A 15,426-nucleotide genomic window follows, 5' to 3' on the forward strand; every position below is an offset into this window, starting at 1 on the left:
TCGGGTAAAGAGCGAGAGAAGAGCGTTACAACGTGAACGCTAAATAGACATCAAGAATCGCGTTTTCACGCCTCGTCACGCGCTTCGTTCAGCGATCACGTGTGTGCACGGTGCGTGCATTTCGCACTCGGCGGCGAGTGGAGAACATTACCCGCCGAGCGGGACGACGTCCCACGCGGATAAAGACAGGAAATTCACCGTAAAGCCGAGAAAATAAAGAAGGAGAAGCAAGGAGGGAGGGGGAAAAAAGAAGAAGGAGGAGGAGGAAAAAGATAACCCGAAGAAATACGCGTTACACGGCTCGGGGAGAAGGCTGATCGGTACATCAGCGATGCTTCATATAAATCGGCAGAGGACACCGGACGGTATATTCGCCCGCGGCCGTATTCGTTCTCGCCGTTTTGCTCGGTGGCGCGTTCCACCGGGGCGTAGTAGTGCGCGCTTCCTGGAGGGACTCGTTGACACCGCGGCGAGGAAAAAAAGAAAAGGAGTGGAAGAAAAAAAAAAAAAAAAAATGAGAATATTTCGTAAAACGAAGAGCAAGCAACGGGGTCGCGTCGTCGTATTTTACACGAGGTCTGGTGCGCGGAACCTCCCACACAGGTAGTTATCTCGGTGACTTAATACCAGGTAATGTGCTCTCCAGTTACATCTCAGCCGATCTGTGGCTTGCCTCGTCCCTTCTTCAACTTCTCTCTTTTACCCCTTTTGCTATCCCCCTATCCCTGTCTCTCGGTCTCTGCCTTCAACACGGCCGTCGTGGCGTGTCCCGAGCGGGGTACGGACCACGAGAGACGAGAAGCAACGGAGCAAGACGCGGGGCAGAGGAACAAGGGAAGAAAATTGAAGAACAAGAAGGAGGGGAGAGAAAAAAAGAACCGGTGGTGAGGTGTTGAAGTTACTCGATCCCCGTTCCCGTAAACCTACGCGACGCGACAAAGCGATCAGGGTACCCTTTGTGCCGCGCTGGATAGTTTATTATCGACAGCCTGGCCGCGACTATTCGCTGTGCACACACAATTTCATTGTGGGAACGAGACGGGGATCCCGTGGGTAATAAGAATCCGCTCGTACGAGCTGCAACGTCAACGTGGCTCTCTGTTAAACGAGCGCGACACGCGAGAATCGTCGTGACGACGCTCGTAAGGACAATCTCGCGGCTGGAAGGAAGAAGAACCGAGAGAATTTCCCTTTCCCGCTCCGATGCTCCGTAAATAGGAACTACACTTGGCCCGTGTGAACAAAGGAATCGCGATGATTTCAGCGATTTAACACCGCGCTAACGCCATCCGAGCAGACGCTATCGTTGGATAGCTTCCACCGGGCATACTCGTTAAAGTCTCGTTTGTCTATCTCGCGCGGATCACCAGTGACAGAAAGACGCCGCAGTGGTGTATTTATGGAGTAGTTTGGAACATCTTGTCCCTGATACGGCCACAGTGGATGCGTAAGTTTTATTTTCGAGGCCTTGAAATGGGTGCTAAAACGAAACAGTGATTTTAAAACGGCGTTTTAATAAATTTTAACCATGTGCGCTGGCAACTGGTTCGCGGACAATAACGAGTGACCGAGTAATTCGTCGCTTTCTTTTTCTGTCCAACTCGTCGGTATGATAATATCACTGGACAGAAGTTACTAAGAAGTAATAAACTTATCATTTGTTTCGCCTGGGTTGCATTTAAATATAATAAATACTTGAAACTGAGAAAGTGTTGGTGCAATTTGTGACAGAAAAAAACTCTCGACGTGCGTGGTAGCGCAAGGGGTTAAACAAAAAGCTCAGGACGAATCTCTTGAGATTTCTTTTTCTATTCTATTGGCCAAAAGAAGAAACGCCGTGACAGATCTTTCGAATAGATGCCACGGAAGACGATCGAATCGAACGTTAGATTTAGGCGAGATCGTTCAAAGAAAGGAAGATGCAACGAGAAGAGGGAGGCGTTGAAGTTACTCGATCTCCGTTGCCGTAAACCTAGACGACATGACAAACCGATCGGGACTCGTTCCCCAAGGACGGTTTATCAGCGACGGTCTCTAAAACAGCTCGGCACGATTCGCGTTTCCGCCCTCGGGAAGAAGGGACTCTGCCGGCCGGAGGTCGTTTCTAGCTCGTAAGAAACGAGTCGTACGGGCGAATAAACGATACTTGCATCGTCGGGGCGTAATCTCGGCTAACGGCGCAATTAATCGCGATTTTCTACCTGTAAATTGTGCCATCAAAACCGAAATAAAAGGAACCCGAGTAGCTGGTAAACACCACGGGGATAACAAGTACGCGTTTACGGACGCCTCGTCGTTTCTTTCCTTCTTTTATCCGATACAGTATTACAACCAGTTTATTTCTCTCGCGAAAGAAAATCTCGCGGCCGTGCCGAGGACAGGACTGGATGAGAAACTTCACGCCTCTTCTCGCGAACGATTATCAGAGATCGATTATCTGGAGAAAAGTCTAGACGGATAAAGCGCGTGAAGCGCGAAGAGTCTATTCCGGTTTAACCCGGTTTATTTAACCGAGGACGGTTCGCGCGTTATTGTTCGCGCATGTTTGTTCGTGAGAGCGAATCGACAGGGATCGCGCGTAATAAGAATGGGATCGTACGAGCCAGGAAGCGAGGCAGTAGGTATGTTTGGAGCGCGCTTCGTGAACGTTTCGCGGCGAATCGTACGGTTAACCTATCGACAGATAGAGTTTCACCTGGAGCAGGCGAAATCGCCTCGTTGAACACGGTTGACATTAACCGTGGATATTTATCGGCGTACCTATTTATCGTCGAGTGCCTATACTCGATGCGAACCCGAGGCGTCCAAAGAAAATCCGACGCGCGTGGAATCCACGTGTGGAGGAGGCGTTTCCAGGTTTCGCGGTCGTTTTCGAGAAACTGTTAAATAAAACATGAGCACACCGCGGATCGGCCTGCGCGGATCGAGTTCTCGAGTTGTTTAGCATATCCAGGCAAATAGAAAATAGCCCGTTAGGCTGCACAGGGTGAAAACTGTTGCCGTTCTGCCCGCGATCGAGTCCGCTACCGAGAGAGTACGCACAAACCGGTGCCAAACGAGGAAAAGATTAATGAACGTCGTGCAATTTCACCCGTAATAAATTTCCATGTTGCTCGCCCGGTGAATTTATCGTTTAAGAAGGTAATACCACCGGCAAATTTGGACGCCATTAACGACATTAAGAGCGCGCCCCTGTGCCGTTCGCTTCCGGTTTAATAGCCCTTTCAAGGCCTTTGGTACTTCGAATTCATCATCGAGATAAACATCGGTTTTTCAGCGGATAATGTTTCACGTTCACGAGGATACACCACCAGCCGATCGTTAATTATCGCCGACGATGCACGTCCCAAACTTTTCTATCGCCGCTTTAATGACCGTCGTTAGAGCGGCCAGCTAAGGTTTACGAGCAGCAGCATAGGATGGCAGATTGAAAGCGGCTGGTGACCAGGTGCTGGTCTTCCAGGCGACAGCAATCCCTGCCATCTGCTAAATCAGTCTCTCCGCTCTACACAGGGGTTGCTCTAAATTTTTACTCGAAATTATTATTTCCACTGACCTTTGCTGTCAAACCCTTTGCTGTAATTATACGTTCGGGGGGAATAAGAGAAGAAAAAAGGTGGGAGAGACTGCGTCCTTGAAATCAGAGACTGAAAACCGAAATATGTTGAGATTTAGGTATTAGACCCAGAGACTGAAACCGAAATACTGTGAGGTTTAGGTATTATGCCGGTATTTGCTCCCATATTATCGTAATACAACCGCTATTTGAAAAAACGGTTTTAATACCGGTCATACTGGTATTTTCATACGTATTTTGTCGGTATTTGATGTCCACAACGGTAAAAATACCGAAATATATATCGGTACGGTACCGCTTTACTGATGAAAACACATTTTTCATTTTCTACGTACAGTAGCTCATTAATATTCGGACATCATGCTATTCAAAATATTGTTGGTGGATTGTTTATAATAATAAATTTGCATTAACTTTTTAATAATATAATAAAACATTCATTATAGTTTATAGTAATATAAATTTTATTTATTTATTGCACATATTTTTCCTAATATCAAACAATAAACTGAACTATGTCGAAATATAGCATGGCAAAAATATTCGGACATTTGACGAACTACAATATTTGAACCTGAAAATTGTTAACATAAACTATAATTAATATTTTGTTAGGTAGCCCTTAACATCCGCTGGCCGCTAATATAAATAAAATAAAAAAAAACTAATAAAAAAGCTAATAAAAATAAACAAAGTGTACGTGTATAAGCGTCATCAAATTTATTGTCGGCAGCTTTATGAAAACATTTAATCATTGTCTCCCTTTCCTTTTCTAATAAATTAATATTTTATTTACCGGTATTATACCGAAATACATCTACCGACCTAACATCGTTCTGATAGCATCATACCGGTTTCATCAAAAGTAATCGAATAGTAACCTAAAAATACGAACACAGACAACGAGCAAGAAGAATGAAATTTCACCTATAGGACAAAGATAACGTATTCGCGAGAGCTTTTTGTGGAACCGCATAGAATGATCAAGCACTTCGTGCGATTTCGACGCCAAACGACGTCATCGTGGACGACGGGGACAAGAAAAGAATATTGATAAATACGTACTTTTAAGATGACGTATTTGAACAGATAGGAGGCGTCAATGGTTACACCGAGGCACGGAGTGCAAGACGCGCGGCGAAAACAGACATCATCGCGTCTGTTAAGTGAAAAGATAAATACCCCGCGAAAACTGCGCGCGACCGAGCGGATACTAGTTTTTAGCCGGCGCGAATGCATCGCGAACGATGCTGAAAGGCCGCGTAATCGTCGTATGGCGTGTGGCCGGACATTAACATATAATGGTCACCGTCATTCTTCTCTGCGTCACGTAGCCGGGGCCCCGTTTAATCATTCTCGGTCACCCCGTCACGTAATCCCCTTTTGAAACGATTGTCAGCCAAGATTGCCGAGCATTAATTTGAAAAATGTAGCGACATCGTCGTCCTCGCGGTAGTGAAGAGACGAGGCGTGAGCTTATTAACATGTTCCGCGCATCATCGATGATACCTACGCGCCGAAAACCTTTCGCTTGGAAACTCCTTTTTCGATATCACGTTGCGTTGCAATGTTTTTGATATCTACGCAGGAGATTGAACATTTCCTTTTCTTTAAACGATTTCTTTCGAAGAAGTTTCTCGCAAGAAACAAAACCGAGATTGTGAATGAAAAGTTTGTAGTTAATACTTGGTAAATGAGTTAGTAACGCGCAAGGTTTATCGCATCGTCCATTGGAAATTATCCACCGCGTAAAGACGGTGCGCGTCAAGTGGAACGTGTTAACGGGAATTTATCGTTCCTCACCACTCGACTACCACGGCGGTTAAGAACGAACTATGCACGCGAAATTTACATCAGCTAGTTACGTAGCGGGACTACGAAATCTGGGAGCCAATTCCGAGGATGTACGATATTGTGCAACTGCCAATTCGACTTGCCCTCTTCCCAATTTCGCTCCCGCCTCCCACGAAAGCCTCGTTCCTGACGTTCGAATTATCCGGATAACTTAAACTCGTCGTTACGCCCCTCGTCGAAACGCGAGTTTCGCTGGTCAATAAGCGTAAGTATGTCAGCCAGCGTTCAGCTTCGTTCCAAGCTTTCTAATTAAGATCCTCTAATTAAAACGGGGCAAACGAAAGGAAGAATCTGGAAAAGGACACTCGAGAGGGTCCTCTCTCGTTCGTTCGCGAGAAGGAAAAAATATTCCATCTCCACCCTCTTTTGTTAAACCCAAAAGATTAAAACTCTAGGCGAACGCTAACCCCGTTCGCTAATCTTCAAACGTCCATGCTTTTCTCAATTTGAATGTCATTTTCGTCTTCGATTGCCGCGAGAAATTAAATATTTAATAGAGGGCCAGTCACGGTTGAGAACGTGTTTCTCATTCCTACGGTACGGTCGAAGTGGTAGGTCCACGAGACGACAGTACACGGGGCACATTCCACCGGAAATTGTTCGCTGCTACGGAACGTGTTTCGACTGACAGTCTTCGACGACATCAACCGACACCCTTTCTTAGCTGAACGTAACAAGATTTCCTGTAGTTGGCCCGTTGCATTCATCAACATTCCCGGAGAAACAAGGTCTTACGAAAGGGTTCGCGTCTCCAGCTGCCAGCGATAATCTCGCCTACACGGTAATCAGGCGGGATGGATGATCGATGAGCCGGGTCTCGGCTAATTGAGAACGAAATTCGGCAAGAAATAACCGACCGGCTGCGATACCGTGGTATCTGGTACACGCTTGTCGCGTGAGACGTTCCATCCGAATACACGCGACAGTCTCTAGCCTCGTTCGTGCTCGCTAACATGCGTACGTCAGTATAAACGGGCGACGACAGATCGGCAACGCGCGCGGGTTTGTACGAAGCCTCACGGGGGAAATAATTCCTCGGCTCCGGACAACTTCATGACCTCCAAGTTACAGGGTCGAAGTACATCTATCGGCGACTTAACGCACCGCGTCAAGGGAATCCACTCTCGACTACGTAGGAAATTTAAACGTGTCATTTCGCGCGACCGCGTACTCGCGCATAGCTTCGTTATCGCGGCGAATGTATCCACCGGCTTCCACGCGTAAATCAGCCCCGTTGACACTCGGCTCGGAAGTCGATTAGCCCACGTGCCGCGAAAACCGAGATACTTAATCGCCGTGCGTCACTTAACACCTTCCACCACTTTCGAAAAGGTGGGATCCACCGTTCGAGCCGAGCGTTTTCCACGACGAATAAAGTCGCTACGATAAATAAAGCGGATCAGAGGTAATCGAAGCGAAGGTATCGAGGTCGAGGGTACACGACTTTCTCGTTACCAAAGTGTCCGCGCGGAACGATTCAATTACAGACGGGGGAGAGCCATTTTCCAGACGACGTTATTAATCAACGATTTCGGAGAGCGATGCATATGGTTACTATCAGTCGATCTTCGGAACCTCTGGGGACCGAGAGGTTTATCTCTCTCGTTTAGGTATATCATGATCTAATGCTTCGCAGACGACCTAATTACGCTTCGGCCACCGGCCGACACATTTCATGCTAACATGGGAGTGCTCCGGTTCAGTCGACTTATCATCCTGTGGGACTACTACTACTATTACTACTACTACTACCGTGCACGACTTCCAATCGCAGAGGTTAGTAGTTCGATCGAATCGAACTTGGAGTATGGAAATTAACCGGGAATAGTAGGAGAACAAGAGTGAAATCAAAAAAGAAAAAAAAAGAAAAAGAAAGCGAACCCAAAGACAAAAGAACAAGTAGGGAAACATTCGAGGAAGGAGCATAGCGCGGAGGTAGAGGGCAGAGGATATCGACGTTCCTCGAGACGGGAGGACTTAATCCAGGACGCGTGTCGACGAATCATTTGTTCGTGGGGGGGGGGGAAAGGAAGAAGCCGGCGCTAAGAAATCGCCTCGTTGACACTTCACGGGCGATAGGTGACGTTAAGAAGAGAAATCACGCGGATCACGGAGCGAAGCGAGCCCGAGCACAGGCCCAGATAGACTATATCGACAAGGTACCCTACCGCGTCGCCGACACGAGGAGCACTGTAAATGGTAAAGGCAGAAACATCAAGAGCCCCGGTGAGGCGGCCGTTGGTTGCCTGTGTGTATGTACGTACGTGTGTACGGACCGCGGTGTGCACAGATAGGCCGAAAGTGGTCATGGGAAAGGTATCGGTGCGTTAAGGCCAAGACTGGATTCCGCGGGGCGAGGCCGGCCCGTTGGCGGGTAGGAGTGTACAAGGTCTTCGATACCTCGTAAATTACCACTCGGGGCCCCCTCTGCCATCCAACTCTCGGCTCAACTAATGTTAAGCTGCCTACGTTTTCGTCTTGTCGGGGAAACACCACGGGCCGCGTCTCTCCTGTTTACCCGGACCCTCTTCGTAGCTCCGAATCTCTTGGCTTCGAGAACACTGGGCGCGACGCCAAGTCTCGACACCATTCTATTTTACACTTATTTTTTCGGCGACGGGCTTGTTTCGGCAAACGAGCCTCCGGGATCGCCTGCCTCGGTGTGTCCGTCCCGGTTTATTTCCAACGGTTCGGTAACCATCTTCCACTCACTCCACGAAATCGATCGGAGATCGAAAGCGAAAGCTCATTAAGCCGCGCGCCATTCCGATTCACTCCTATATTCCCTTTGGTATTCCCCTTGGTTCGTAAATTTCACCAAAAGAACCCACCGGAACGTTATTATGGGAAATACGAAACGCGCTCGACGAGCCTGGTCGCCGGTCGTCGTAACGAACGCCGATCCTTAACTCGATCTCTCCCCGATTTCGATCTTCAAAGACCGAGGGAATAACTCGAGACTAGATACTCCGGATTCTTCGCTCGCCTCGTAAATATCGTAGACTGGTCGACGTTGAGGACCGTCGAGCCAAGGAAACGTGCTCGAAAACTTTTCGCCTGCGGAATTGTGTTTCCACTCTCCGGTATCCTGTCGATCGACGATTTATCTTCCGACAGAGGGTTTCGACCGGTCAATACGCTTTAAAAATCACCGCCGGTGACGACTCAATCGAACTTTCTCGATTAATATCGACGCGGCGTGCGGTTTCGTGTTGACGTAGCCGCGTGCAAACATCGTCCGGAAGGAAAGCGCGAAAGAGACGCGAAGAGCGAGGAAATTTCTTCGAAAAAACAACGACGAAGGCTTCGTGGGGTCTCATGAATGGAATCGCGTCGTTCCTGCAACCCTATCATAAGCTTGGCGCGCGTTTGGAGAAGCAAGAGATCGGCGCGGTGAACGTGAAGTGTATTTTACGAGAATATAATTTTGGTAGCGACACGCGGATGGCGTGGAATGCGACGGTGTAGAAGACTTCGATATGTCGTAAATGGCCCATCCCCGGCTCCTTCTCGATCCCATATCCACCTCTCATATCTTGTACACGCTGCGGTGTACACGCATAATATCGAAGCTGCCTACGTTTTCGTCCTACAAATCGAGAAAGACTGACAAGCAAAACGACCGAGAACACTGACGGCCAGATCGCTCCATGCTCGCAAACAAAACTCGATAACTCTTTATTATACGAGCGATCGGAGAGGAACAAGGAATCGTCGTGACGCTGATGATCACCGTGACGACTGTACAGTCCCGAATTTACTACCAAATCGTTTCCACGACAGAGTCGCATCGAAAGAAAAAAAGAAAAAAGAAAACATTGTGCCGGGAGGATTGTATACGGGTCGTGTTCTCGTAAAAAACACGCAGACTCGCGAATTCGTGGTGTCTTGGTGTTCGTTCCTAGCGAAGGACAGCGCCGAATTTGCATAAATCGACAAGCTTAACGAGACGTGACACCGATTGAAAGTTACCGGAGGAAATAGTAACGAAACTGTGGTCGGCGACATTCAAAGCGAAAGAAGTATCTCGAGGAATATTTTGGCCTAAACGTTTTTTGGTCAGTGGCTATTAACCCAGCAGTTGGGATTCGTTCGAGAAGGAACGAAGAAGGAATCGATGGTCCGTGAATCGAAGGACCACGAACAGTTCGAGGCTCGAAGGAGAACCGATTACGTCGAGGATTTGCCCAACTTTCGGCCAGGGATTCACCGGACAGCTTATTGTTCTGCTTAATTTAGCGTTAAATTGTTTACATCTCATTAATCGCTGGAAAGAACCTGCGGGCAAACCGTCATGATCATCGATGCACGTCAGTCATGGACTGTGGGCATCGTTTTAATTTCGAATTGACCACCATTGCCGCGTACCGTGGCCCTGGCAAAAACGGAGGCACAGCATCCTCCTTGCGTGTCTCTTATTTCAGCTTGAGTTCAAGCAGCGCGGTTCACTCGCTCGAGTTCGCTCCCGCGCGCGATGCACTCGACTGCGTGGTCGGTCGAACGACAACCAAGCAATATTGGAATTCGAGCCTGGCTCGACCGGTTCGTTCGTTTACTGTCAGTCGAGTCTGCTTTGCGGTAGCGGCACACGCGACCACGTTATTCCGTTGGGTTACGGTCCGTTGATACGCAGTAACATCCACCTTGGATATCTATTAAAGATGCGTTTACCGTTCATTTACTAGAGACGATATTTCGTGTGAGTTCCACGCATTCACACCTCGAACTCTCCCGGTTGAGAAACGCTTAAACGCTTCCGGGTATGAATCGTGTCGCAGGTATTACAAGTAACGTCGTTAAGATTTTCGATTATCATGGGTCCGATACAAGATACGAGTGCGTATCTACGCGTCGCGAAGTCATTCGCAGAAACTTGCAGTTTTAATTGCAAAGTATTTCGAATGGCATCGTAATGTCAATTATTTTTCGAAAAGGTTCGATTGTTCGATGTAAATAGTTGAGATAACAATTAAGAAGATAAGCAAGGTAAACCATTAACTCGGATTTGCTCGAAGCCAGAAACAGAGAGAACCCTCGAACTGTGTAAAATACGAAACCGTTCGATTATATCTATAGTCATATTTCTCGCTGCTTTCGTTTTTGTTAACGCATTAGCAGACTCGAGCGCAGCGAACACGCTATGATCATAGTATAATTTCACATAATGAGAACTCCGGTAACCGATCGGTTAAGGGATACAGCGCACTATCTACACGGAATCTCATGCTATCGACTTTCAATAAGGTTGATAAAGTCAACCGCACGGACACCGGGTGCGAGAGACTATCCGACGTCTGCAAAGGAGACGCAACCCGCGAATAATTCACCCGTTATCTATACCATCTACTGGTTGGTTAAGCAATATCTCGAGAACGTCGATATAATACCGTACACGCGTTACGCCGCGCAGAGATACTCGACGAATCACGCACGCTCCATGAAATTAGAATGTTTTCGCGTATTTAACATATTGCAATGTACAACTGTAATAATTACGCTCAATTCAACTAGCCACTTAACTAAATTCTAGTCGTTCACGCGCAGTGAAAGTAAGCAACAGCTGATTTAATCGAGAAATGCGGCTACTTTACGTAACGTTGTTGAGAAGACTCACCTGTTAGATGACTGCCGGTGAATTCAAAGTCGTCGTCCTGGTCCCAATGTTTTAGGCTCAGATTTGACAGCGACGTCGCGTTGGCGAACTCTAAATTCGCAAAATGCCAATCCAATATTTGACGATCCTTCGAAGAAAGATATACATCACTGTGAACAACAAATAGACATACTTCACATACCAAGAAGAATTTAATATGCCACATGTATGAAAAATATCAAAAGGAACTTACCTAGGAGGGGAGGCTTCTAATTCTTGTAACTTTGCCTCGATTTCTTTCTGTTGCTCAGAAAGTTGATCCCATTCCTAATATGACAAAAATGAAATACGTGTAATGTCTGTTTATAAGTTTATATATAAATAATATTATTTAAAACCATACCTTGCATGCATTGTGAAGATCCCGTAATTTTGAACGTAACACAAATTCTTGTGTTATATCACGTGTTTGTAATTTACTCTCAGTCATCTCTTTATATTGTTTGTTTAGTTCAACTAAACGATCCATGATGGAAATCATCTACAATGTCAGAGCAGATCTCTACAGATCAGTATTTTTAAAATTCGATGTTGAAGATACATACCCTATGTTGATTGGTGATAAGCCGACCTTGAAGCGATAGTACGGAACGCAAATGAGCTACTTGACGCTGTTTGACACCTTGTTCTTGCAGACGTATCACCCATTCCAATGCCTGACCTAATGAAACCGGTCGCGTATTAGTACCTTGTCCTGATCCAGCGCTACCCACATAATTAAAATCTAATTGATGTGAAAGATATGACGTTGCTTCCAATAAACGGTTAAACTCTCTTTCTACCATTTCGTCTTTATCTTTCGGGACCTATTGATGGAAAAATTATTAAAACTTTACAAATGATTCAATGAACATTTAATTGTTACAATAATCAAATTAATATTTATATTAACCGTTTGACCATCGCTTTCATACAAAGGACACTTTTGTCGTATTTTATGGAGTTCCATATTAATCTGTTTGCTAAGAGTTGTCACTGGATTTCCACCTAATCCTGTAACTACCATAGCGCCGAGATCAGCGATATACGAAGATTTACGAAATGTTGCAATTCGACCACCAACACGATCCTATAAAATCAGACACATATATAGATATATACAAATATATTTCTTTAAGTATAAAATAAAATTTTAAATAATTACCCGTGCTTCGAGTACAATTACTTCCAAACCAAATTGTTGCATTTGTTGAGCAGCAGCTAAACCGGCAATACCTGCTCCAATTACAATTACTTTGCCTGATTTCTTCGTAGGTAATGGCTAAAATAAAAAGGCAATAATCAATATATTCTAAATATAATTCATATAAAAATAATCGAACAATAAGTACACACTACCTTGAGTCGCTTAAATACACCAAAATTAATAAAACCGTGTCTTTCTAAAAATGCGTGAATTCGACGTGTCAATACGGTATCGCTATTATAAGGAGGTTCTATAGCTGGTAAAGCATTTTCGATTATCAATTGTTGCTTTGGATTTTCGAGCCATAGTTGCAACTGAAATAAAAACATTTCATAAGCACAGAGAACATACGTTCACTTTCTTATCGAGTTCAGATATGTACAAGTCTGTTTCTAATGTGGAGGAAAACTTTTTGAGTCTGTGGCGGACCACCAGAAACATCTGGGAAACAAGCGGCTTCAGTTGAAGTTAACTTATCAAATGGAAGACGACTTTGAAATGCTGCCCCTTCCAATCCATTAAGTAATTCCTTTACTATAATTAAATATGTAAATTAAAGTTTAATCCATCGAAGATAATACTTATTTTACTTTAAAATATATATTTACTATTTACCATGAGGATCTTCATGATCACTGTCTTGATCATCTTCTTCTTTTACTTCAATTTTTGGAGCAGAAGATGTGGGGACAGACTGCGGTATACTTGTATCAGTTTCTTTTTTTACTTCAGGTACGACTTTTTTTTCTGGAGTAACAAGACCAGGTTTAGACTTTTCCGATGTATCTGAAGCATTTTCATCTTCTAACTGATTATATTTCTCTTCCATTTCTCTATACTCCACCTACACACAAATATGATGCGAAAATTACAAATGAAAAGAAGGATATTCAATGGTAAATAAATACGTAATCGAAATCTTATCGAGTACACAGAAATCTGTATTAATTTAAATATAGGTTAAAAGTTCCTACAATCGTTTATGAATTAAAAGTTGCATTAAATATATTTATTTTAATTTACATATAATATACTCGGTTGTATTTGCACAAGAATAAATTTACAATTATTAACCAAGCAAGGTAAATAACAAATAATCAATCAAAACAAAACCTAACCTATATTGGTTACTTAGAAAACAGTATCATTCAATACAAATGCGTCCGAATTCTTTTTCACATGAGAATTTATGTTGTTTCTTGTTATTACATGAGGAAATATGGAAAAACAAACATTTGATTCATGTTACACTAAAAATATGAAACAACTGGTATATTAAATATCGTCATATACCTTTTATACATATTTAACAATAGAAAATATCAAATATAATAAAAATGGACGACAAACCTTCGCTCTTTTTCTTCGACTCATGTTGTTGTTATTTAACAATTTCTATGCCAGACGTAATCAATGTCGTGCGTAATCACACAGGTTTGTTTTGACTCTTCAAACCGGCGGCACATACAATTATGAAATCCAGAGACTATGGATAATGTAGAATCGTGTGAGCCATTAAAATATGGTCTGTCACTGTATCAAATAATGTTTACTGTATAATAATTCATATGAATTACTTTATTAACCGAGATTAATTTGATTTGAAAATTTTTTCATTTAATAGCTAAATAAAAAATAATAATTATTACACGTTACTCGTATTTTGAAAAAATTTTTTTTATTTATTAAGAAAATTTTCTTGTTCTTTATACGAGAGTATTTTGATTTTATTGTTCAAATATTTGTATCATACGCTAGTTGTTAATTTTTATTGTAAACTTTAACGCACAGTCATTGACTAAAGACAGAGTAGATATGCTGCTGAACATTCAATGCTTTTTCCATGCTTTTGGAAGATAACTGACTTGACTATCTTATCATTATTCATACGACGTTCGAGTCAATTTAATGATTACAAACAGTGCCACAGATAAGTGACCATATAATTAAATGCAATACTGCTTTGATCTATTATGAGTTAATTGGATAGTTTAACTTTCACATTGTGCTAACCTAATCTACATTTTTGTAACGCCAACGCTTTAGTAATATTATAATTATTCAACAATATTATTGTCAGGAATAAAACAGCAATGACAGTCTATGTAAGAATACGAAGAAACTACTTTATTTTGTATTTAGTAAGAATATTGTCATATATTTCTTATTTCAGACATTAAGCAGATTAACACCTTTAATCCAAAATATAAAACATCAAGCCAGGCCTTTCTTTTACTGGCTTGTCGTTGTATTCAATAGGTAATGAAATAAATATTGCTATTTGATTATACAAAATGGATAAGAAACTCCTTTTTGTTTCTCAACAAAGAATTGATGCAGAACGTATAAAGGAAATTGGTCCAGATCGTGCTTGCGCAGAATGGCTTTTAAAAAATGGAGCTTATGTTAGATGGAAAAATTTTACTGAACCATTGACTGATTATAATGCATTACCAACTAGTGGAAACTATTATATTGAAGCTATTGAAGCAAATGATGCTGGAATATGTGATTTAGGATTTCCATATCTCGGTTAGCGTTATCACTAATCTAATCATATAAAATAGATTAGATATGTATATGCATAGACACAATTATTTATTGAATTATTATCCTAGAAGGATGCAAGCATATAAAAGATATAAAATTGGAAAGCTGTAGATATATAAATAATAGAGCTATGCCATATTTATCGCTTGTTCAAGATTCATTAACTAATTTAGAAATTATAAAGTGTAAAAGTATTGATGAGAATGGTCTACGTCACTTGAAAGTATTGAAGTATGTTATACATACAAATATGAACAAAATATATTTAATAGAACATATTTAATAAGAATGAATAATAATATTTTAATGTTTTAGAAATTTAAAACAGTTAAAAATCAAAGGATTACCAGCCATTACGGATAGTGTTGCTCATGATGAACTTGTCAAGGCTTTACCCAATTGTAAAATAGACTTTGAATGAATATTTTATTATTAATGAAATTAATTGTAAATAGACTTTGAGTATATTTTATTATTCGTTAAATTATTTTTGATGGATATTTTTAAAAAGTGTGCGTAAATAAAATGTAATAAAATATAACTGTTGATGTGTACTGATTTCTTTGACGTGATTATTTGCAACCCGCTATCATAAGAAATAACTTT

At 42.6% G+C, this 15,426-nt stretch overlaps 2 protein-coding genes across 2 annotated transcripts in view; one reads left to right on the forward strand and one right to left on the reverse strand.

Annotated features, from left to right (window-relative positions):
- LOC122533504 (lysine-specific histone demethylase 1A) overlaps nucleotides 1-13,792 on the reverse strand; it is a 116,837-nt gene extending 103,045 nt beyond the window's left edge. The window contains exons 1-10 of the mRNA XM_043663307.1: nucleotides 13,621-13,792; nucleotides 12,886-13,114; nucleotides 12,653-12,804; nucleotides 12,423-12,584; nucleotides 12,229-12,345; nucleotides 11,977-12,153; nucleotides 11,630-11,890; nucleotides 11,428-11,565; nucleotides 11,278-11,351; nucleotides 11,046-11,194 (exon numbers count right to left, since the gene is read on the reverse strand). Of these exons, the coding sequence (XP_043519242.1) occupies nucleotides 11,046-11,194; nucleotides 11,278-11,351; nucleotides 11,428-11,565; nucleotides 11,630-11,890; nucleotides 11,977-12,153; nucleotides 12,229-12,345; nucleotides 12,423-12,584; nucleotides 12,653-12,804; nucleotides 12,886-13,114; nucleotides 13,621-13,644 (1,483 nt within the window). The 5' untranslated portion in view covers nucleotides 13,645-13,792. The remainder of the gene's footprint in view (nucleotides 1-11,045; nucleotides 11,195-11,277; nucleotides 11,352-11,427; nucleotides 11,566-11,629; nucleotides 11,891-11,976; nucleotides 12,154-12,228; nucleotides 12,346-12,422; nucleotides 12,585-12,652; nucleotides 12,805-12,885; nucleotides 13,115-13,620) is intronic.
- A 292-nt stretch (nucleotides 13,793-14,084) lies between these two features.
- On the forward strand, nucleotides 14,085-15,365 carry LOC122533510 (ATP synthase subunit s, mitochondrial). The gene is made up of 5 exons (XM_043663318.1): nucleotides 14,085-14,375; nucleotides 14,444-14,529; nucleotides 14,600-14,802; nucleotides 14,889-15,051; nucleotides 15,136-15,365. Exons 1-5 carry the CDS (start codon nucleotides 14,364-14,366, stop codon nucleotides 15,239-15,241), a joined length of 570 nt encoding a protein of 189 aa, XP_043519253.1. The 5' UTR covers nucleotides 14,085-14,363; the 3' UTR covers nucleotides 15,242-15,365.
- Nucleotides 15,366-15,426: the final 61 nt, after the last annotated feature.

This window comes from Frieseomelitta varia, unplaced genomic scaffold (genome assembly GCF_011392965.1).
Source record: "Frieseomelitta varia isolate USP_RPSP 00005682 unplaced genomic scaffold, Fvar_1.2 scaffold_533, whole genome shotgun sequence".
In the NCBI taxonomy this organism is placed as follows: domain Eukaryota; kingdom Metazoa; phylum Arthropoda; class Insecta; order Hymenoptera; family Apidae; genus Frieseomelitta; species Frieseomelitta varia.